Source organism: Sphaerodactylus townsendi, linkage group LG01, assembly GCF_021028975.2.
Source record: "Sphaerodactylus townsendi isolate TG3544 linkage group LG01, MPM_Stown_v2.3, whole genome shotgun sequence".
In the NCBI taxonomy this organism is placed as follows: domain Eukaryota; kingdom Metazoa; phylum Chordata; class Lepidosauria; order Squamata; family Sphaerodactylidae; genus Sphaerodactylus; species Sphaerodactylus townsendi.
The window spans coordinates 110,869,602-110,891,528 of NC_059425.1; the positions used below are offsets into that span (position 1 = coordinate 110,869,602).

At 38.6% G+C, this 21,927-nt stretch overlaps 1 protein-coding gene across 5 annotated transcripts in view; it reads right to left on the reverse strand.

The window, feature by feature from the left end:
* Nucleotides 1-4,308: 4,308 nt before the first annotated feature.
* L3MBTL3 (L3MBTL histone methyl-lysine binding protein 3) overlaps nucleotides 4,309-21,927 on the reverse strand; it is a 71,987-nt gene continuing 54,368 nt past the window's right edge. For 4 of the 5 annotated variants that reach the window (XM_048490829.1, XM_048490847.1, XM_048490857.1 and 1 more), the window contains exons 17-21: nucleotides 16,476-16,625; nucleotides 11,601-11,692; nucleotides 9,320-9,483; nucleotides 7,384-7,446; nucleotides 4,309-6,063 (exon numbers count right to left, since the gene is read on the reverse strand). In XM_048490829.1, the coding sequence (XP_048346786.1) occupies nucleotides 5,920-6,063; nucleotides 7,384-7,446; nucleotides 9,320-9,483; nucleotides 11,601-11,692; nucleotides 16,476-16,625 (613 nt within the window). In that variant the 3' untranslated portion in view covers nucleotides 4,309-5,919. The remainder of the gene's footprint in view (nucleotides 6,064-7,383; nucleotides 7,447-9,319; nucleotides 9,484-11,600; nucleotides 11,693-16,475; nucleotides 16,626-21,927) is intronic. The other variant, XM_048490867.1, reaches the window with a different exon arrangement.

The window sequence follows — 21,927 nt, forward strand, 5'->3', positions numbered from 1 at the left end:
GTCAGCTCAGTGTGCTGCAGCAGAGAAAAAGGTAAATTCTATGCTGAGGATAATTAAGAAAGGAATTGAAAATAAGAGAGCAAATATTATAATGCTCCTGATAAATTTATGGTACAACCTCATTTGGAATATTGTGTGCAGTTCTGATTACCATATCTCAACAAAGTAAAAAGGTATCAGAGATTTGGCTTCAACAGACTAATTGTATAGGTAGTCAGTGGACTACTGAAGACTACACTGACAAGGCATTGTACTGCAGTTAACAAAATAGCATACTTTACTGAATATTATTCATAATATTTGTAGGGGACAGTTACTATTGATATCAGTTTGCATTTAAGACATATGACTGATCAATTGATAATGGTAAGTAACAGCCCAATCCAGACTGGAGGAGGATGCGATTGGGCTGTGGATATAGCACCAGGCTGCGCTGATATGTTTGCCCTTTCACCTGCTGGCAGAGAAGGCAAAGTTGCTGGCAGCCGGGCACCCCTCAGCTCCATGGCAGTGAAACCCAGAAGTGGGCACCATCGTGGAGAAACTCTGGCATCCAATGGGACACTGGTGAAGGTGAGAGGGCGGGGGCGGCTGATGTGTTCCCAAGGGTGGACTCAACTTTAGTAGACTTCCACCCAGGCTTTAGAACCAGGGACACCACAAGCAGGGCTTCAGAATTATACCTTTCAGGTGGCATAACTCCATTTAGCCCTATGAAGGGCTTCATAGAGGCCAGATTTTTTTTTAGCTGCCTCCCCATGCTGTCTAGAAGCCTCCTGGAGGTGGCGCTGCACACAGCTGCACCGCTGTTCCCAGCCACCTCAGAATTGGGCAGTCAGTGTTGGCAACTTATCTCTCACTTTCCTGCATTTTCTTCACGAAAGATCCTTGAACTCCATCCCACCCCACCCCCCCATGGTATTAGTAATTATCACCCATTTAACTGATAATTACTAGTTTCATTGTCTTACTGGTAAGATTAAATTTACTAACACTATTATCATCTTCTTACCAACTTAAAATTACCAGCTCTTCTAGAAGATCAACATTTAAATTACTTGTGGTGATCGTAAGAGCTTTGGAGGTGGTTTCTTTCCCTTTGTTTTCATCCTAATGCATAATAAACACTTAAAATTGGCACAGAAGAATGCTTCTAATTTGGTAAGTAATGATAAATACGGAGCACATTATCTACAGGAATGGAATGTGCTTAAGCACTCCAGTTTTGCCGGAAGACTCAGCAAAATCACAGCTACAAATTTTGCTTACAAGTAGAGGGCTTTATTTTGTGAGAAACATTTAAAATGCCATGAATACCAGGAGAATAACACAAAAATATATTTAGGATTCTGGAAAAAATATGAAGTAGACAACTGCTTTACTGTTGAGAGTGTAAAGGTATTGGATGAATTTCTTTGATAGAATTCTTTCATTACTATCTCTAAAAACAAAACTGTGTGTGGAGGACTGGGGTGGGATTTATTGTAATGAAGTATGAGAATCATTGAGGTGGATAATTAGTTAAATTAAATAAATATGCCATACTAAGTTGATGAATGGCACTATATGATATACTTCTGAATATTTTAACAGGTTGAAAATATTTACAAAAAAGTTTGATGCTGAGATAAATGAGCATATTAATTGGGTTAATGAAGAATACATGAAAACTGAAAGAAATTTGGTAGAAGTGGACAACAGGATGAGCAAGAATTTAGAAATAAGAAAGATAATAAATAATAGGATCCCTTTGAGACTGTTCCCCTTTCTTAGATGTCCTTATCAGGTAATGGTATTTTCTGAAGTATTATGGACATTCTAATGGCATCACTGGTTCCAGGAAGAGCACCAGATCAAGTTCAGAGTGTTGGTATTAACCTTTAAATGCCCTATCCAATGAGACCAGGCCCTGAGGGCAGTGGTGGGATCCAAAAATTTTAATAACAGGTTCCGATGGTGGTGGGATTCAAACAGTGGCGCCGCCGCACACACGCACCTCCAGTCCCTATTGGGCAGGGAGGTTGCTTTAGTAACCCCTTCTCAGCTCTCAGAAAAAAATAGTAACAACTTCTAGAGAAGTGGTGAGAACTGGTTGGATCCCACCTCTGCCTGCGGGACCTATCCCAGTTCCCCAGGGCTTGTAAGACAGAGTTGTTCTGCCAGGCCCAGTGTTGCAGATACCAATAGTATCGCCTAGTTGACCTCTCTCTTTTTACGTATTTTCATGTTTTTTGACATTCTTTTATATTTTATGTTCCTATTGATTTTATTTCTGTTATTAACCCTACCCTCAGGGTTGAAAAGGGAAGGATACCATTCTGTACGAATTGAAATTTTTAATTTTTTTGTATTTAATGGTATTTGAAATTGTATATGTTGTTGTTTACTGCTCTGAACCCCTCTCATTGGGGGAGAGCGGTTTATAAATTGAATAATTAAATTAAATCATTTTCTATAATACATGTGATAAAGTGTGTCTTAATTATGTTCCTATATGTTACTCTAAAACATAATTTGAACAGCTTTTTTAGAGATTTTGCTTGTAAAATATCACTTTGATCTACTGATCCTTCAATAACATGATGAATCTAAATGTGTCCAGAGAGAGCATCATTCTTTTTATTGATTTCCCACTTGAGAGGAAAGTGCTTCTTTCTGAATCTCATACTATTTTTAAGCAGATCACAGATGTCAAGTGTGACTTTTCAGGTGGCAGAGGAGCCGGTAGAAGAGAGGGAGATATGAGAAAAGATCTGTTCTGCTCACTTTTCTTTGAATCTAACCCAGGGGTAGGGAACCTGTGGCTCAAGAGCTGCATGCGGCTCTTCTGCCCTTGCACTGTGGCTCCACGAGCCAAGCCGCCAGCCCCATCCTTGCCCGCCCTGCAGGCAGCAGGGTGGGCGCATCAACTGCCCGCGGTCGGCTGGGCCGCGCCACGGGCTTCCCCTCTCGCCTGCCCCGTTGGAGCGGGGCGGGTGTTTTCCCGGCGGCCGGGGAGGCCGAGCCACCGGCTTCCTTTTAAATGTCAAAAATTATTTGCGGCTCCAAGTGTTTTCTTTTCTTGTGGAAAATGGGTCCAAATGGCTCTTAGAGTGTTAAAGGTTCCCTACCCCTGATCTAACCTATAGCGCAACTCTTTTGATTTGTTGAATGGCACTTCTGTTCATGGAAGAGGGTAGAGTGATTTGCCAATTCCTCTTTTCTAGTTGGAACCTCTAGGTTGCATTCCTGAATATCCCTGATCCCTCCATTGAAACTTTATCCAATTTTTTTGTTTGTATGTAGACTGCCCTTTTGAGAGATCTGTGGATACAGTCAGTTATATTTTTCAAGGTTTATTTATTTATTTATTTATTTTGAGTTTTTTATACCGCCCTACCCCCGAAGGGCTCTGGGCGGTGAACAACAGTCTAAAACATAAAAGGTTTCTTTCTATATGTTCCCTGCTAACTGATCTTGCTCCTGGTATCACTTTGGCTGTGGATTAATTTCTGTCAGCTGTGGCTTCTGTGCAAGGATAGGAAATAGACGGTGGTATTTGTAAGGTAGGTTTTGCCCAAGACAGCTGAGTCATTGGATTGTTAACTAAAATAAGAAAAAGAAAATTCAAGTTCTATTTAAATCAGTGGGGGCAGATTACTTGGTTTCAGTGGGACTTTAGTTTTACTTATATTCTCTAGAAAGGAAAGAATTCTTGGAATTATTAAGAAGGATGCTTAGTTCAAACCACGTCTACACAATTGTCCTGTCACAACCTCTGTGGCGTAAGTTCAAGAAAGCTATTTTTACCACCTTCCTCACTTGGGTAGATGTGTGTAACTTTTTCTGATTCCATCATAAATTCCCACACAGGGCCACTGTACAGATCACCTTGTGTTTCTCACACTATATTCTGGATAGTCTTCCCAATCCTCAACAGCAGCTTTTTAGGGATATAGAGACTTCTTAGTTGGTAGAAATTGCTGATAGGAAACTGCTCCATTTGTGGAAATCTTGGATGCAACAATGCAATCAAATCTTTATAACCCACATATTTCCAATGAAAATCTCAAGGAGCCTGAACAGAAGGAACACTTGCTATGTAGTTTTCATTTTAGACATTTCCAAATATATCCTCTCTGTATAAGCCTAAAACCCATAACACTTTAATTAGGTATTTCCTTAACATGTTTGACCTATCTCTTGTGGTCTTTCAGTTTCTGAACGTAATGCATTTTTCTGTTTAGTCGATCTATAAATTCTGTAGGACAATGAATAGATAAGTTATAAGACTGAGTTTTCAGTCAGCTATTTAGATCCAAAGAAATATCCAACAACAAACCACAAAACTTTTATTAAGATTAACCAAAGTACCATAAAAGAGCATGCAAACTTTCAAGTTCCTCAGAACACTTCCTCAAGCTGTCTGTTAAAGCCCCCCCCCCCCCACACACACACACAAGAGTGGGGACATTTCAGACCATAAGTTACGGTGAACCTGGTATTAATTTGCATTTTAGCCTTTTTGGAAGAAGACGTGGGCAGGTTGTATGTGTGTGTGTGTGTATTTCAATCAGATATGTCAGAAGCCCCAAACGGAACACACAGGTTCTTTAAAAGCCCAAGAGCAGAGGGAAAATGTGAAAGTCAGTATGATAACAGAAGTGGTGATTAATTTTAATGATACAGAAAGTATGATTTCAAAGCAGCGTTAATTGCTCTTATCAGCTAACTGCCCTCGTAAATCTCTGCTCAGGACCCGCTCTCTGGAGGTCCCTCTTTAATGTCACTCTGACCTCAGATAGCAGTAGAAAATATACTGCAGTCAGGCTGAAAAGCAACTAATAGTCCAATGAAGAGAAGGAAATATTGATAAATAAATCAAAGCCAGCTTACAGCGCGCCGTCTCATCGTTACCATCTTGGTTCCATTAAAGGTTGAATTGAATTGATACAGAAAGTAAACATTAAATGGAAGACACATGCAGTCACTGTCACTGTCACTGTCTTTAATGGGATAAATGTGCTATTTCTCAAAATAAATCGAGCTGTAATTATTTCGGTCCACAGAAAAATCCAAAACAACATAAGACTTTTTATTAGGATCAATGTAAATATCACAAAACAGCATGATAGTGAAGACTGAGTGCTATTTAATGATATTTTAGTTGGGCCTCATAAAAGGTATTACATGGCTTTTATTTAAGGATCAAGATATTATCTCTTACACATGCACTTTTAATTTATTTCTGTTGTCTGAACAGGCTGCAGACTAAAACATGTCAGTAATACAATACAAAATTTTTGTTCTTCCTGGACAGTGAATGAAGTTTGCTGGTAGTTCTTATTGTGGTCACACTAAGAAGGCTAGTGGAAGAATTTATTAAATTTTTTTAATCGTGCAAAAACAAAATATCAAAAACGGCATTGTCCACCAACAATTTTGTTTCTTACAAGAGAATAGATAAATCAGATATTGTCCAATATCAGTTGACAATCTGGCCTCTGACACAAAATGAAAAAAAACAACATTAACCTTAATTCAGGTTAAGTAAGCAGTGAATAACTTGCTATGGAAAAATTAAATGAAAGGAGTAAAAAATGTCCCATGGTGAATTCATGTGACTCCTTAGAATAAAACTACTATTTCCATAATTTTAATATAAATTAGAGATCCCCCACCAAATTAAAGAAGCCTAGTTGTGAGCTGTCAGTTTGGTAGCTCCTACTCTTTTTAAGAGTATCTTTGCTAAAAACCCATAAGCACTTCCCAGAAGTGTTCAGTGGCCCTGGCTCTCAGAAAATATTAACACTCCATCCATTCCAGCTTACTATTCTTCCCTTTGGAGAGTTCTTCTTTGATGATCCCTTTAAGATTTTGTGCTTTGAATAATCTTCAAACTGCATGGGGCAGGCTTCTCCTGTATATACTTTCCTCCTGTCAGAGCTCATTGTGAGAGTTCTTCTCAGCAGCTTTGAACATCAGGATTGAGTTGAAGATTTTTAGAGCTGGTCCAAGTTTAATGCTCATTATTTTGACTATGTCTGCTTGGGTCATTAGCAGAAAAGCTTCTCCATCAATTTGCTTAAAAAGAAAAATGCAAACAAAAAATCACATCAGTCACTCTGAATGCTTGCTTATATACAGACTTAAAAACTCCATCATCGTCATCACCATACAGCCAATTATGAACATTGTCTAAAATGTAGGTTGTTAAATCTACAGATTAGGGTCACATGCAGAAAAGGAACATTTTCCTACAAATTTGGGGGTATCCCTGGTTTTCAGAAAAAGTCTAAAAATAACAACATCCAGAGGTTTACAAAAACTTCCCAAACAGAGAAGTGTTCCCTGAGTTTTTGCTGATAATGCAAAGTAAATAGATCCTGGGATGTTGCATTGAGTGGGTAAAGGAGGCAGATCATAGAGAGGAAGAAGCCGGAGGGACAGAAAGTGTGAGCTGCTTTGGCAGTGGGGGGATATCATTGGAAAGACAAGGGAGACTATGAAAGACAGGAACTGAGCACTGGCAGCTTATGGGCCACTGCTGCTGTCCTCCCTTTCCTCTACTCATCTTCCCACCAGTTCCTCCTCCTCCTCTTCTTCACTGCTAGGTGGGGAAAAGGAGGGCAGCCAGGGAAAGTGGAAGTGACACTGCAGTTTTTTGCTGACCTTTGTCCCCTTCTCCTAGTTGCCAGGTGCGAAAGAAGAGGGTGGCTGGAGCCAGTGGGCATGAAATGCTAGTAGTGTTTTGGCTGGCAAATGAGCTGGATGCTTGTGATTAGCCCCCATGTCTCAGCAGCCCCTTCCCCCAGTACTGCAAACTGATCCTGGGACTGTTGAGTACTGGCTTTTTTAGACCAGGAGGGAGCCTGTGACTGCCTGGGCACCCTTCCAGCTCAAATAATGCCAATGCTCAATGCTCACCTTTCCAAGTTGCTGTCCTCAAGACTGTAAGAATTCTAGACTGGGTGATGAGTAAGGTTGAGGAATCTTAGCATTTTTACTCAGAATCTGCGAATAGCATTTGTATCTGCGATCAAGATAAATGCAGGACACAGGAGAGCTATCAATCCCGAGACATTATTGAACTTTCCCCCCCAATGGTTTCTTTGGAAATATAGTTACGCTGCATCTCTTTTTATGGGATTGCTGATACCCCTCAAAGCTTCTTAAGCAAGTGATTACTGAACCATCTATTTGAACTGATTACTGCTGGATTCTTGCAGGGGAAAACGAAGGAATGCATGTGGTGGGGTTATTTCCAACTCAGGCAACATAAGACAAATTAGGTACAGTTATGACAAAAGTTTCTCATTGATTTACATAGAATTTATGCTTGGATGCCTTCAGAAATAAGTCTAAAACCAATAATAATAAAAAGTATTCATTTATCACGCTTACTTCATCTTTGAACACCTTGCCATGTTCCTCACATCCTGGTAAACTGCGTATGAACTCTGAGACCTGCCAACAGATTGTATTAGCTTTATAAATAGAAACCTAATAACCACCTTACTCAAACAAACCAACAATCCACCTAGTTCAGTAGTTGGTCTTGAACAGCAGTAGATCATGAGATTTATAATACAGAGGACAACATTAATATCTACCCTCCACGAACTGGTGCCTCATAATACATGTTCACTTAACAGATAGGATCACAACTTTTTTATATACCATCCAACAAATTTTGATTTCACTAAAACTTGTGTGACTATTTAATTTAGATGTAATTATACTTTTTACCACTTCTCTTTTTACTGGCTAGTATTGTTTGAAATGTCTTGAACTGGTGCACTTATTCTTTTAATGAAAGAAGAGATGAATTCATGGTTTCTACAAGCTCGTTTAGATGCTATGGCCTCCCTATGCATAACTAAGAATGAAAGGAGAGCACCTTAACTTCTGATCCACCAGATGTGCCAGCCTCACCACCTAAACTAACCGGCATCCATATATTGCTGAATCCTATGATCTGACCAGTCTACGACGCCTTGCTGGTTGGTATTCGCCTGGTTCATCCAGATTTAAAGATAGTTAAGGCCGGAGTTGGCACACCCGAAAGCAAGGTTTCCTGGCGCTTTTCGGCCCACTCGCCACTGCCAGGATTAGCCAAACATTACACTATTCATGAGAATGGTTAGGCTTTTTAAACAGTAAATTTGTGCAAATCAGACACTTAATAGCCCAATTCAGATGGGAGGGGGTGAATCTGTAGACAGTGGAAGACCTTGCTGGCATGTCTTCCCCCTTTTGCTGCATAAGGGGCAGCCCTGCTGGCACAGGGAGCAAACGCACCAGTGGCCAGCTGTCCCTCTGCTCTGTAGCGCTGAAACTTGGACGTTCAGGGCACTGCAGAATTGTGCTGGTGTCTTGAGTGGACACCAGTGTAAGGGAGCGTGGAGCATTTCTTGGGATGGAGCCGATGTTAGTCAGCTTCCACCGGCATTCCAGCTTGGGAATGCTGGTCCCCAGGCCTTCAGGCTTATGCCATATTTTTGTACAGCATAAGCCATTGTAGGCAAGAGTGTGAATCAGGTGAACGGGGGGGGGGGGATTTGTTCTCCCTCCCTTCTGTGCCACTTGAAGCCTGTCTAATTGAGGTGACAAAAAGAACCAACTCTTGCTGTTGTGACACTATTTTGTTTTCACTTTCATACCCTTTTTTAAGGTGAAAGGAGAAAAATAGAGGAAGCAACGAGATGGATCCAAACCTTTGCTATAAAGTAAGTGGGGTACTTTGCATCATGCAAAAAGGCAGTTTGTGAAAATTACTTTACTTTAGGGTACATAATGTAATCAGCAATCATACCACAAGCAGTTCTTACCTGTGCTCCATAGCAAGCAATGTACAAATAGGAGAAACCGTTTTGGGTGGATGCTTGTCTGTTTTAGACTACAATATTAACCTAAACACAATTTATAGAAGGCTTGGATTTGTGCATTATGTTTTTATATAGCAAAAATTAGGTTTCCATATACAGCACATATTTCATACAGCATATTAGGTTTTCAATAGTACAAACAATACCAGTTCTTCAGAACACGTGAAATTAAATTCATTACAAACCCACATGGGTCAGGAGTTTTTCTAGCTTTCATATCTTTTACTTTATTTCTTCCAATTGTGTATGTGCATCCAAAACATCTCATATGTTCATAGCTAACTTGGAACCTCTGACTTTTTGCTAAGAATTTTTTTTCACATCATCTGGCTACACTTGCTCTTCTTTATGTATCTCAGAAAAAAAGTTCTGAAACTCTGAGAATAAACTAACAAAAAGGAGAAACTGTTAAGTGAAAATCTAGCATGGGATCTCTGCTGAAGTAAACATACCTCATCTGTGCTCCACTTGGAAACTTTACTGGCAGGGATTCCAGCCACACTGGGAAGGAGCTTGCTCTGTTGTTCCCACCGTAATGGCAAGCCTGGAACTGCAAATTTGGAAGACAAAATAACTGGCTGAGGATGGAACCTCTGATTACTGGATTCCTTATTGTCTGCAAAACAAACAAACAAAACCACCACCGCCGCCACACATTTAATGAATTTCAAACATTTATTTATTTATTTCTTCAATTTCTATACTTTGTTTGTATAATGTATTCTTATCCGTAACATTTCTAAAGCAATTAACTGTAGTGATTTCAGTTCCTTCCTGTATTAAATGCATATCATGTTTAACTTTAATATTTCATTAGAAACTTTAAAATATAGTTAGCTAATTTCACACTATAGTTTTAAAATATATTCCATAATCTTAAAATTATACAATAAAAGATGAGCAAAATCTTTGAAAAGCCTCTGTGCATTTCAAAGTATTATTTTTAATGTTGTTATCATTCATTCATTCATTCATTCATTCATTCATTCATTCATTCATTCTATTTTCGTAATTCATTCACTTATTATGAGTGATGCCTAAATGTCAGCTATCTTCTGTGTGTAAAAGAAAAATATTTAAGAGAAAAATAAAAGCTAAAGAAACTAGTGCATTTCTACATTGCTCCTGTAGCACTCATTTTTTTGTTTGAAAGTATTTCACTGCGTCAAAAACTTCAGAGTGTTTCTTGACTCTCCACAGCTTCTGAACATATTTCCTGGAGCCCACTTCCTGATCTTTCCAGGCAGCTTCCTTACCTCCTGGCATCAAGTTAGTTTCTTCAAGTTTGTATGGAGGAGAGTTACAGATGCCCATGTTTGTGCTGGCATCTAATAATTGCTTTGTTGTATTGGTTTAGGTGTAAGCTGTCTTAAGGTCATCTCTCGACAGGTGGCATTTACATTTTCTAAATAAATGAATAAATCCTCAAAATTTTTGCTTAAAATACCACAAAGGCCTTCAGGTTCAACTTCGGCACAGTGGTTTGATGTCTGCAGTTCCAAACTGGGCATTGCATTCCAATTGAAGAGACATCAAAAGCTCCGCTTGCTGCAGAATTGTCTTCCTTCCTGGAACCTAAACAGTCCCCCTCCAGGTGTTTTGGTTCCCTGTGTTTGGTTCATCCCTGTGTTTCCTCCTAGAGCTTTCTTCTCTTTTCCATGAACACTCTTCTCTTTACCTAACCAACAATTCTCTTTTGTTCTCTTCCCTTAAGGTACAAAACCCCTTCAGTAACAAATCCAGGCAAAACTGAGTTACAAACATATTCTATGTAACTTATCAACTTGGTCAAGAGACCCTTTCCAGCTTCAAACCAAATATCTACAACCTCAAGCACAGCAGGTACAGAAGATTCTCCGGCTGCTCTTAGGCTGCCTTTTGTCAATATGATGTATTATTTAGTTACAATGATGTTTCATATTATTTATTATAAGCTGCGTGCTCACAAGGAATTGTAGTGTGCGTGTCTGTGTGTAAAAAGCTATCTAGAAATTCCATCCCACCTCCAAAACCTCAACCTTAATAAGCTCCCAGGTGTTTAAATAGACTAATTTCTCCCTCCCACTCTTCCTTTTCAGTGACATCCAGCTACTCTCAACATTTCATTCCTTCTGGACAATTGTTAGTCCTCATCAGGGTATTGTTTGGGTTATTTTTATTCTTTTGGTTAATCTACAAATCAATATTTTTTCTGTATATTTAACTAATTGTAGAGACTGCTCTCCCACACTTCAAGATGCTTGAATTACCCACACAAGAACTAACTAACTTATTATTAAGATCTAATGATTTGATTTTCATCTTGCCCTTTCTCCAAGGAACTCAGGGAATAATCCTCTTAATTTTGAATTCAAAATGACTCAGAGAGTTTCAGTCTCCCCTGAACTAGTTCATATAATAAACACTACAACACACCAGCTCTCTTCATACCACAAGATTTAATAGAGACATATATTATGGCCTAGATCCCAATGAAATTCCAGGCTTCCCACATCCCATTCCAATCCGCCAATCTCCCCCAACATGCTACTTCTGAAGGACAGGGGGCCCCTGGGAACATCATGAGGAGAGGATCAGAGAGGTGAAGTAGAGGGATAGAATTGGTGAAACTCCACCCCTCCCTAGTCCCTTACCAGAAATTATCACTGAGGTCTAATCCTACAGCTGCCTTACAGCCTAGTCCAGATTTTATTGGGCAAAGTATTTCGGAAAAGCTTACAGTACTAAATTTACCTTTGGTTTCATTTAGACAGGACTCTGTGCTTTCCAGCTTCTTTCCTTCAGACTCAGTCTTCTTAGCAAATTCCTTAGCTGTATGGCCAACCCTATGGAATATAAAAAAATCACCTTTAATTCATTAATATAATTTTTATGATATCTATATAAACAATTCTTGTTGTTTTCACACAGAAGATATAACAAAGGGATGTAAAACATAAGACCTGGGTGCCTTATTAAGACCTTTGGAATCCCCTAAAAAATCTGCAGTGGTTTATTTGCACCCATAAAAATTACTGAACTCACTTCAGGACTAGAAAACAATGTCCTTAGATGGATAAAGAGATTCTTCCATTGGTTGTGGTGGGTTTTCAAGGCTGTGTGGCCGTGGTCTGGTGGATCTTGTTCCTAACGTTTCGCCTGCATCTGTGGCTGACATCTTCAGAGGTGTTATCACAGAGAGAAGTCTGTTACACACTGTGTCTGAAAAACCTGCCATTTACAGCATCTATTTATTAAATCTTCAGGTTCTCCTCTTATCATTTTGGGGCAATTTAACCCCTCCAATATCTTTTTTAAAGATTTTATATTTTTCTGCAAACATGGAACTTTTCTCAGGTTTGTAGAAAGATCTGACTTGTCTGTCATGTCCCCAGTCACCAGATTTATGTACCCACAAATGGAGCCACGTTGAGAATTAGATATATTGATTGGAACTTTAAATGGTATTTCCTTAATTTCTGAAATCAGGAAATAATTCTGCCAATCATTTTCCTATATTTAAAAAAATGTTTTATTGTATATTTGAAGGAACATCCCCTGATTTTAAAACAAGCACACCATAGGAAAAAAACAGGGAAATGGCTGGGATAAAGGTATCCCTCAAATTAAAAAGGGTTAGAGGATTCTAAAAGCGAGGACCCTAAAAATAAAAGGTTTGAAGTAGGTTTGAAGTAGGTTCAGCTTTTGAAAACAACAGTATAATTTAACAAATATTGCTGTAATTGCTGCATTGTTTCATGCTGAAACAGAAAATAGCTTTTGTAATATCAACAGATTGAATAAATAGGTACTTCTTACAGAAAGTTATGGAAATGGAAGCCAGTTAATGAGTATTTATGATACAATTGACTGCCACATAGCAACACATTGCTATTTTAAAACAAAAATGATGATTGTTCATAAACAAGTTCACTCTATGAGAAAATTATATTCTAGATGGGGAGCCTGAAGCTATGAAGGTACACAGAAAAACTAACTTATACAACCTTGATAAAAACAAAGTCCAATTTTAAAAAAAAGTCTTCAATCTCAAATATATTACTGCTGCACTTTTCAGTGATAATACAGCAGTCACCTGCAACTACTAGTTAATGTAATTCTAGAGAATTTGGTGAAAAAATTATAAAAGAGATATAAAACTGAACAGCAGTCAATTTCACAAGTTATTCAACTGTATAAAAGAGAATGAAATTAGAAGAGTCAAAAACTCATGTTAAGGCTTTACAAATATTATATCTGTATTTTTTTCTCAGCTTGTGCATACTTTTTGCTCAATTTCTACAATGTATCTTTCAGCACATGAAGTTCTAATCACTGAAAAATATTCTCCAAGATCATTTTATTGAGGTAGCATTTGGACTATTCAATACTGCATACCATGAACCCAAATGGCTGTCTCTAGTTACTTCATCTGGTAAATTGTAGTCTCTAGTTACTTCATCATCTACTATTTGGCAAGATATGGACTACTGTTGTCATATGCTTACTGCAGTAATAGTCTGTTTTATAAATTCAGTATTAGGTTGCAAGGACAGAAATTCACTGTCTGCAACACTGAAGAGGCACTGGAACATTCTGTACAATTATTTTTCCCCACCAAATTCTAATGGAGAGAGAGAAGCAAATAGAAGGAATGAAAAAAAATTATAAACTTGGAAGAACAAATTGTAAAACACTGCCCAGTTAGATGCTTACAGGTGATGGAGCTAAGATTTGGGTGATGCAGCTAAGAAAGGGATTTTCACACTAATGATCTTGCCTCAGGACAGGGAAAAGGTTAAAAAGTTATAATATTTTGAATACTGGTTTCACAGACCCTGAGAACAAACTCTGAACATGGCAGCAAGTTTCGGGATTCTTCAGGCCCCTCAAGGTACACTGCATTTGATGTTTTGTGCACTGACGTGTATATACAGCATCCATGTGACCACTCCACTCATATGAAACAATGCATTTTCTACACCAGGATGGGGTTTGAAACTCATTTTTAAACCCCATATGCTGGCCTACTGTGTAAACCAACTCTGATCAAAACTAGTGATATTTACCAAATCAATTAAAAAAAGGATCACAGAAACTAAAGCTGACAATCCCTGCCACATAGTAAAGGAGAATATTTCAACAGTCTGAATAAATCTTTTATCTTTAGAAAGTAAATATTTCCAAAGGAGTTACAACTGAGCAGATCCACAATGTGGCAGGATTACAGCCCAATCCAGAGGCCTGGAATGTCCAGGGACGGTGCCACTGCTGCTTCTGTGATGTGGGGAGGCAAAAAACAAAAATTCCTCCCTCCCGCCAAAAAAGGTCTCCGTTGGGCTCAATGGGCTTATGCAGGCTTTCTCTTATATTTTCTAAACTATAAGCATCACATTTCTTGGTTAATATTACAGAGAAGTTGTACAGCTAGTTCATGAGTTTAATAAGATAATTTGTGGTAATAATATCTTCAGAAATTGCCATTGTGGATTTTGCTGGTTTATGTTGAGGTAATTTATCATGTTCTGACACAACGTGGTATACAGTGGTATGACTATGATTAATTAAAACTCAAATTCTTCCTACTAGAAAGAATTCAGGCACCACTTTCTAAATACCTGAAATAACCAAACCATTGGAATTAAGATACTAATTCTGGCAAAACAGAAAAGGTAGCATATCAAATAACTGATATACAAAGCAAATTTCTAAAAATCTTGTGCCAACTCTATTAAAAACTATATGTATAAATAAGAAATATTAAACTATATGTATGAATAAGGAATATAAACATAGGAAAGTACTGTGCTTTATTTTTTGGGGTGTGTGTGATTTATATAGACTTCTAGAACAACAATTTTAGTTCAATACACAATACGCTATGTTTTAGCCCTTCAAAATGTGGAACAAAAATTCAGGGAAACTCTTACCGCTGTGTTTTAGATGGTTGATGTAAATTAGTGCCTCGTTTCTACAGCAACAATACACAGGAGAGCACTGCCACTTGTATCTAAACTCCATGCCATTTCCCCTGTCCAACAGACAAAGCACTGCCTACAAGTGGTTTTATTGAAATAGCTTTAACCCCCGCCCCCTTAATATTTGTATCAGAGAAACTACTGGGTAGCTCTGATAATGTTGATCATTTGTGGGAAGTAGAGAAGTGAAGGTTTGTCTGGAACCAAAGCTGATCCCACCAGCAATTGGTTTTTTATCAGAGTTGAAAGAATTACAATCCAATCCAGTTTGGGGAGGAGGGAATTGGTTTTGGGAGGTGGTGCAGGCCCATGCTGGTGGATTTGTCTTGTTCAGGACACTTACCCCAAGGGAGGGGCAAAAAATGCTACTGTATTTCACACAAAATCAAGGATTAAACAAAATTGTGTGTGTGTGTGTGTGTGTGTGTGTGTGTGTGTGTGTGTGTGTGTGTGTGTGGAAAGCATTACTGAATTGCAGCTGACTTATGGTGACCCAGCAAGGGACTTTCAAGGCAAAATGAGAAGCAGAGGTGGTTTGCCATTGCCTTCCTCTGCAGAGCCTTCCTTGGTGGTCTCCCCTCCAAGTACTGACCTTGCTTAGCTTTTGAGATCTATAGCATGCTACCTTCTCTCCTAAACAAAATCAGACGCTTTTAACTATTTCAAAAACTGTTTGTTTTTAATGTTGCCTTTTACTGCTGCCCAGTTCATATGCTACCCTGACCTGGATAGGCCAGGCTAGCCTGATTTTGTTAGATTTCAGAAGCTAAGCAGGGTCGATCCTGGCAAGCATTTGGATGGGAGACCTACAAGGAATACAAGGGTTGTGACACAATGACAACTCACTTCTAAAAGTCTCTTGCCTTGAAAACACCACCAGGGGTCACCATAAGTCAGCTGTGACTTGATGGCAAAAAAGAAAGTTAATATGTTAATAATGTGCATGGGCTTATTTTCTCATTTTTCATCCAAATAGCTGAATTTCCCTTCATTATTCTACTCAAACAGGAAGTAACCTTAGGCCTAATTTAGTAGCAAATAGTGCAATCCTAAGCATGTTTACCAATAATTTGGTTTCACTGAGCTCAGTCAGGCTTACTCCCTAGTAAGTAAACTTAAGATTTTTATATAGAGGATGCAGCTTTGGCACAGGGCAAATTTTCCCAGCACAATTTTTGAAAGTAAAGTAGCCAGATCAACAGTTCCTTTCTTTAAAAAAAAAGAAGCATGCTTATAATTTATACAACTCCCAAATAAACAAAATGTAAATATTTTGTCTGGATTCAGAGAACTGCGCAAGTAGCAGAGCTTATTTTTCTAGAACAGTAGTCCCTCATACACACTTTAAAAAAACTTGTGAAATCACACAGTTCCAAAAATGTTTTCTGGTATAAGACACACAGGGGTATGCCACTCAAAGTAAAAAAACAGACACACACTGAAAATGTATCATGCCTGAAACAGAAATCTGCATCCCAGCCTTGGAAGAACAGCCCAGTGATTCAACAGAATGGGCATGTAAGCCATCACCGGCCCATGAGTTGCTAACATTCCCCAGTAATTTACAGAGCACAGTACTTCCTTCTAAGCCTTCAGGCACTGTGAGCTGCGTAATAAAGCAGAAATGCAATTTTTCTGTGATCATAATTACTTGTTTACAGGAGAGGCTGATCTTTCAGTTACTTCTGATTTTCGATTCCAATGCCCTGGTGGATTATTTAGAGGCATCTCACCACTCAAACGATCTGGAAGGATAAGTTCTTTGTTCAGGTTCATCTCGGAGTATGGACAGCTGACAGCACTGAAAAATTGAAAAGGACAAGAGAGTCTTCCATTAGCTCAGACACTGAAAAGACCTCCTAGTTAAATTGAACACCTGAAGAATTACAACTTGCCAGGAACCTGTCTGGATTTAATAACACAGGTAAGTGGAAACACCTTACGGCATTCCAGGTTCAGAAGACTGCCAATTAAATTTAACTGCCAGAGTGTCACAAAGCACTTTTTAGGAACCCTTACTGATTCAGACACTGCATTTGTGATGGAAATTATTGAGATACCCAGTTTCTTTAGTTTCAATGCTATTAGAACTAAGAGAGAATACTACAGATTTCAGACTTCATATTTACCGCCCAGGGTTATATTCTGAAAACCCTAGCGAACAGGGTTTCCCACTGTGAGCCTTGCATAATGGTTACTTTTTAGTTTGGTTTTGGGGCAACCATACTGAACACATTACAACTTTTCAAATATGATACTGTCTCCTTGTTTCAGTTTACAAGAGAAATGTATGAAGGACGTATCTGACCATTTGTGGCAGTTTTAGGTCTTTACTGTTTCTTTCTGTTCATAACAGGAAAACAGTACAAGACCTTCATGGTTGCGATAATTTGAACGCTGTATTTTAACTTTTTACTTTGTATGATATTTTATTTATCCACTTGTTTGCTGTTAATGTTGTGAACTGCCCTGAGCCCTCCGGGGGAGGGCGGTATGTAAGTGGAACAATAAATAAAATAAAAAATAAATAAAGTGGACTGGGTCTACATGGTTCTTTAAACAGCATTTGTGTCACAAACATACACAGCCATCATATGCCAACGTCAGGATTTCTGTTCTTCAGTCTGGCTGCTTTTGCCTAACAAATGAAGGATAGGTAGCGGGGGGAACACATAGAAAAATTCCCCCTGTGCCTCCCTGTTTATATAGAATTTGGCACAAGGACTATTTTGCCACACTCTTAAACCTGCTGACTTGTTCTAGGGAAGAACTGAATAGGATGGTGATACTTTGCCCTTCAAATCATGGATGTTAGCGATAGTTCCCTCTATGTTAGAGAATATTGCCAAGCTATTAGCTTCAGTGAAAGAACATCTGAAAGTAGGATTTTGCTTCAATCTTAAAACAGAAGGTCTATGATCAAAGGAATATGGACAATGTTGTTTGCTCTGCTGAAAAAGCTTCAAGAATTTCCTGGTAACTTATGATCATGTCCGGTTTTGCCATAGTACTGTAGGCACTAGGTATTGCTAGTTAAGGAGGTCATCCATTAATACCACTATGTAAAGACCAGGTTCAGGCAGGTAAGCCGAAGTGGCCTCCCATGAGCCACCTCTTCTTGTCTACTAATAGAATCTGCTAAGTTGTTGCATAATAGTCATCATGGATGATTACCCGTGTGCTTTGATGTCAAATTCCACATACAGCAAAATAGGTGAAGAGGGACCAAGAACTACTCTTTCCATTTGCACACATATTTAATGACCCTGTTGTCTATAATAGAACAGCCCTATGACACACCACCGACTGGAAGGATCACAAAGCATTATGAATAAGGAGCGTTTAATCAGTGGATGTGGGAGCAAAATTTCCAGGGCATCTCACCAATCATGTGTCCAGTGAGAAGACTCCCCTTCCCCCAAGACAGGTATTTGTTATTTAGTTTTTATAAGGGTATGGCATGAGGTAGGTTGGAGAGTTCCAATAATGCGCCTGTGCAGTGGTTGAAAAGAACAATGAAAAGATATAACTACTGAAATGTCACAAAAGATTGGGTAGCCTAATAGAAATGCTTAAAAAAGCCTTCAAGATCTTGAAATCTGATTTGCCTTCTCACACACTTTTCATCTTTGCCAGTACAGCAATGTACTTTCCAAGGACAAATTGCTGGTGATAATCTGAATAATTTCAGAATCTTTTACCTCTTACTGTAAGCTGTCTTTGAGGTTTGTTGCGTGGCTATAACGTGGTATATAAAGGTTTCAAATACTTATGCTAGAAACTGGCAATCTTCTTTATGTATTTGACAGCATACATTAAAACACAAGGAAAACACGATAAAATTCAAATTTCTTTTGTCAGAAAAAGTTTCAAAGGCAAAGTAATCTAATTAGGAACAGAGATTTGCATTGTACTTCATAGAGCTCCTATGTGCCAGTTTCTCTAAAATTATTCTTTCACATTTTGACAGTAAGATAGTTATATTACTAGCAACAGGATGCACAAAATGATGTTCCCATTTCTACTAACAGAGGTAACGGAAAGTATACCAAAGCAATTCTCCTTTTCTTGACAGTAAGCTAAAATACCTGCTGTGAAAAGAGTTACTCTTTCCTTTTCATTTTTCCTTATTCCAAAAAAGTCAAAGGAAAAAAAGCTTTGTGCATCGTACCTGTTGTTTAATTGTCAAGCCTGTACCTGTCTTCCCATTTGCCGTTCTGTTTATCGCTGTTACATGCTTGACTTTAATACCATAACATCTTTTTTCAGAAAAGGAACCTTACAATGTGTTAGCAAGATGCATAACCACACTGAAATGGTCAACATAATGTGCAAGAGCAATCACACTTGTGTTCACAATCTTTCATTCTTTTTGTTGGGTTTTATTTGGTAAGATGCTAGAATTGTTTACTGTATTAGTCCTGCCTTATTTATCATTTGCATCCACATTCCATTTAAAAATCACATTACCTGTGTTCATGCATCCTATCTTGTCCTTTCTACCCTCCCACAGCTTTATTTTCAGTTTGCTTTCAACACAACCCATAGTTTTTCACAATATCCAGAAGTGCAAATTATTGCTTGCACTTGTCTTCTAACAAGTATTGGAAATCAAGGTTTGAAGTGGGTTCCCCAGTTCTGTTTTGGAGTGCAAGTGCAAAAAAGTTTCCTGATTTTGACATCTACAGTTTGTGTGAATCAGCAAACAAAGTAAAGGAGGTGATAATAGAAGGAGGAGAGCAAGATCTTTCAGCTTAGTCCCAATCATAGTTTGGAGGACTGTCTGAACTGATCTTGACTGGTAAATCCTCCAGAACCATACAAACTCATTTCTTAGTAACGTGACACTCTGCATCCATCTGCCTTTCAAAGAAGTCTGAAAAAGAATTTATTTCTAGTAACTTTGATAAAAGTCTTCATTGCCCTAGGGAAATCTTTTATCAGACTCTGGAATATTCAGATAATTCTAGGGCTGGCGAGTAGAGATTGGAAGTCATCTGGATTGAAAAGGAGAGAGGAAGGCTCTGGTGCAATCATTTATTCTGAAAATTCCATATCCTTCAGACACCTCATATAGTAGGCTCTGTGAAACCATTCCCTGCTGAGAGTATTCTCTCTTGCCATAGGCAGCTACTGTTTGGGGGGGTGCCTTAGTTGGCCAGTTGCTTCCCACACCCACTGTTTTACTTTAGGGGCTGAGTTCCCACCATATTTTCCCACATGAATCTCTGTGGCAGCTGCGTTAAAAAATGACTTGGTGTCAGATATCAGTTTCTTCCGACCTGTAGTGGCTGCTTCTAGATTACTATTTTGCAGCCACATAAATTCTTCAGTCATCCCTTGTCACAGCTATTTCTGGGGGAACTTGAGAGAGTTACTGAGGGGACAAGATCTGCAGCACAAGGTCTGTGCACCAGTGTAAAGGATGGGGTTGTTTTGAGAGTGCTCAGCTAGTGTTGTGAAATATGGCAGAGTAGGGAGCATTTTCTACAAAAAGTTCCTCTTCTTCCCCTTCCCTATTGCTATGCAGATGGACAGCCTTTATGATCCATTTCCCTGGCCCTTTTATTGCCTTGCCTAGAGTTTTGTTCATCAAGAGAGGAAAGACAGCCATTTCAGGCATCTTGCTCTCTGTCTGGAATAGGAGACAACTAGAGGATTTTTTAAATGGCTTGAAAGGAGAGTGGAAGGATCAGCAGAATGAAAGAGCGACAGTATAAGCAAAAAGAGAAGAGCGACAGTATAAGCAAAAAGAACGAAAAGGAAATTAAGCCTAGAAGGCTTCTGAACAAACCTGTACTTTCCAGGAAATGAACTGGAGAGTGGGTGACCTCCATCACTGAAAACACCCATTAATGTATGAGAATCACCCATGCCCTCCTCCTCAGATTGTAAAGTACTGTCCAGGTACTGGCAGAGGCTGGCAAGGGAGATGGGGTGGGTCTGAAGGTCCACTAATGTTTCCACTTTGAGTTATGGAAAGGAAACCCACTTTGCACAGACTTCAATATATATAATCTGTCACATAAAACCAAAATGAGGACAGTGAAACATCCAGTGCCCTAATCAGTATATGTTTGCTCATTTGTACGCAGGTTTGAACACCTCTATCTACCACTACAGAATCCCTATTAACATTGACATTTTAAAATATGCTCACTTTTACCCTGTCATGATTAATCAACCATAAGTTTGCATTCGTTTTTTGAGTAGTAAGCCATCAACATTATGCCAAAACTGCTTAGCATTGTAAATGACCAGACTTCCTGCTTTCAGACATTTCTTCTGGCAACATAAATGCACCTTGTCATAATTTTGTTTTTAAAAGCACAGTTAAACTTCAGTCTCAACTACTGAGATGAAAGAAGCAATGGACTAAAGCCTGAGGTAGATAATTACACCAATTTTACATTGTCTGTTAGCTGAAGTGGGAGATCATGCACTATGTTGGAGTACTAGGATGACCTGGATTTTCAAACATGTAGCTCCTGATTATATTTAAAAAATCACATGTTTCCTGGCTGCTATTTAATTTGAAGCTCCCAATTGTGGAACTTTAAAAATGAACTAAATGAAAATGAAGATGAAACATCGGCAAATACAGCAAGTAAATTACAACTGCATAATTTTTATTCATATTTTGCATCAATAACCTTGTATTGTTTTTAATTAAAATTCATTTCTAAATATACAGGCCACATCCCAATGTTATGGCAAAGCAGAGTTTGCAGAAGGAACAAATAGCTTGTTTGCTGTATACATGTGCTCTTCTCCCTTTCTTTGCTTAATAGGAAGATTCTTTGTTTAGAAACCGTTCAATCAAACTCCACCTTGTTTTTATGAAAACTTCTCGAAAGAGTTTGTTTCCTACCTAGAAGCTGGAATTCCAAACAATTTCAGTTTTAAACTATAACAACGTAACATAATCACACTGATATGCTCGGGTCAAGCTACCTATTTTCCAGCACAGACACAAGAGAAACTGGGATAAAACAAAGAACACAACAAGAGCTGGAATGCATGCTATATATCAGGGTGTTTATCTCAAAATCTAGGGTTTATCTTAATTACATCAACATGAACAAAAGTGTTGAAGAAAAATA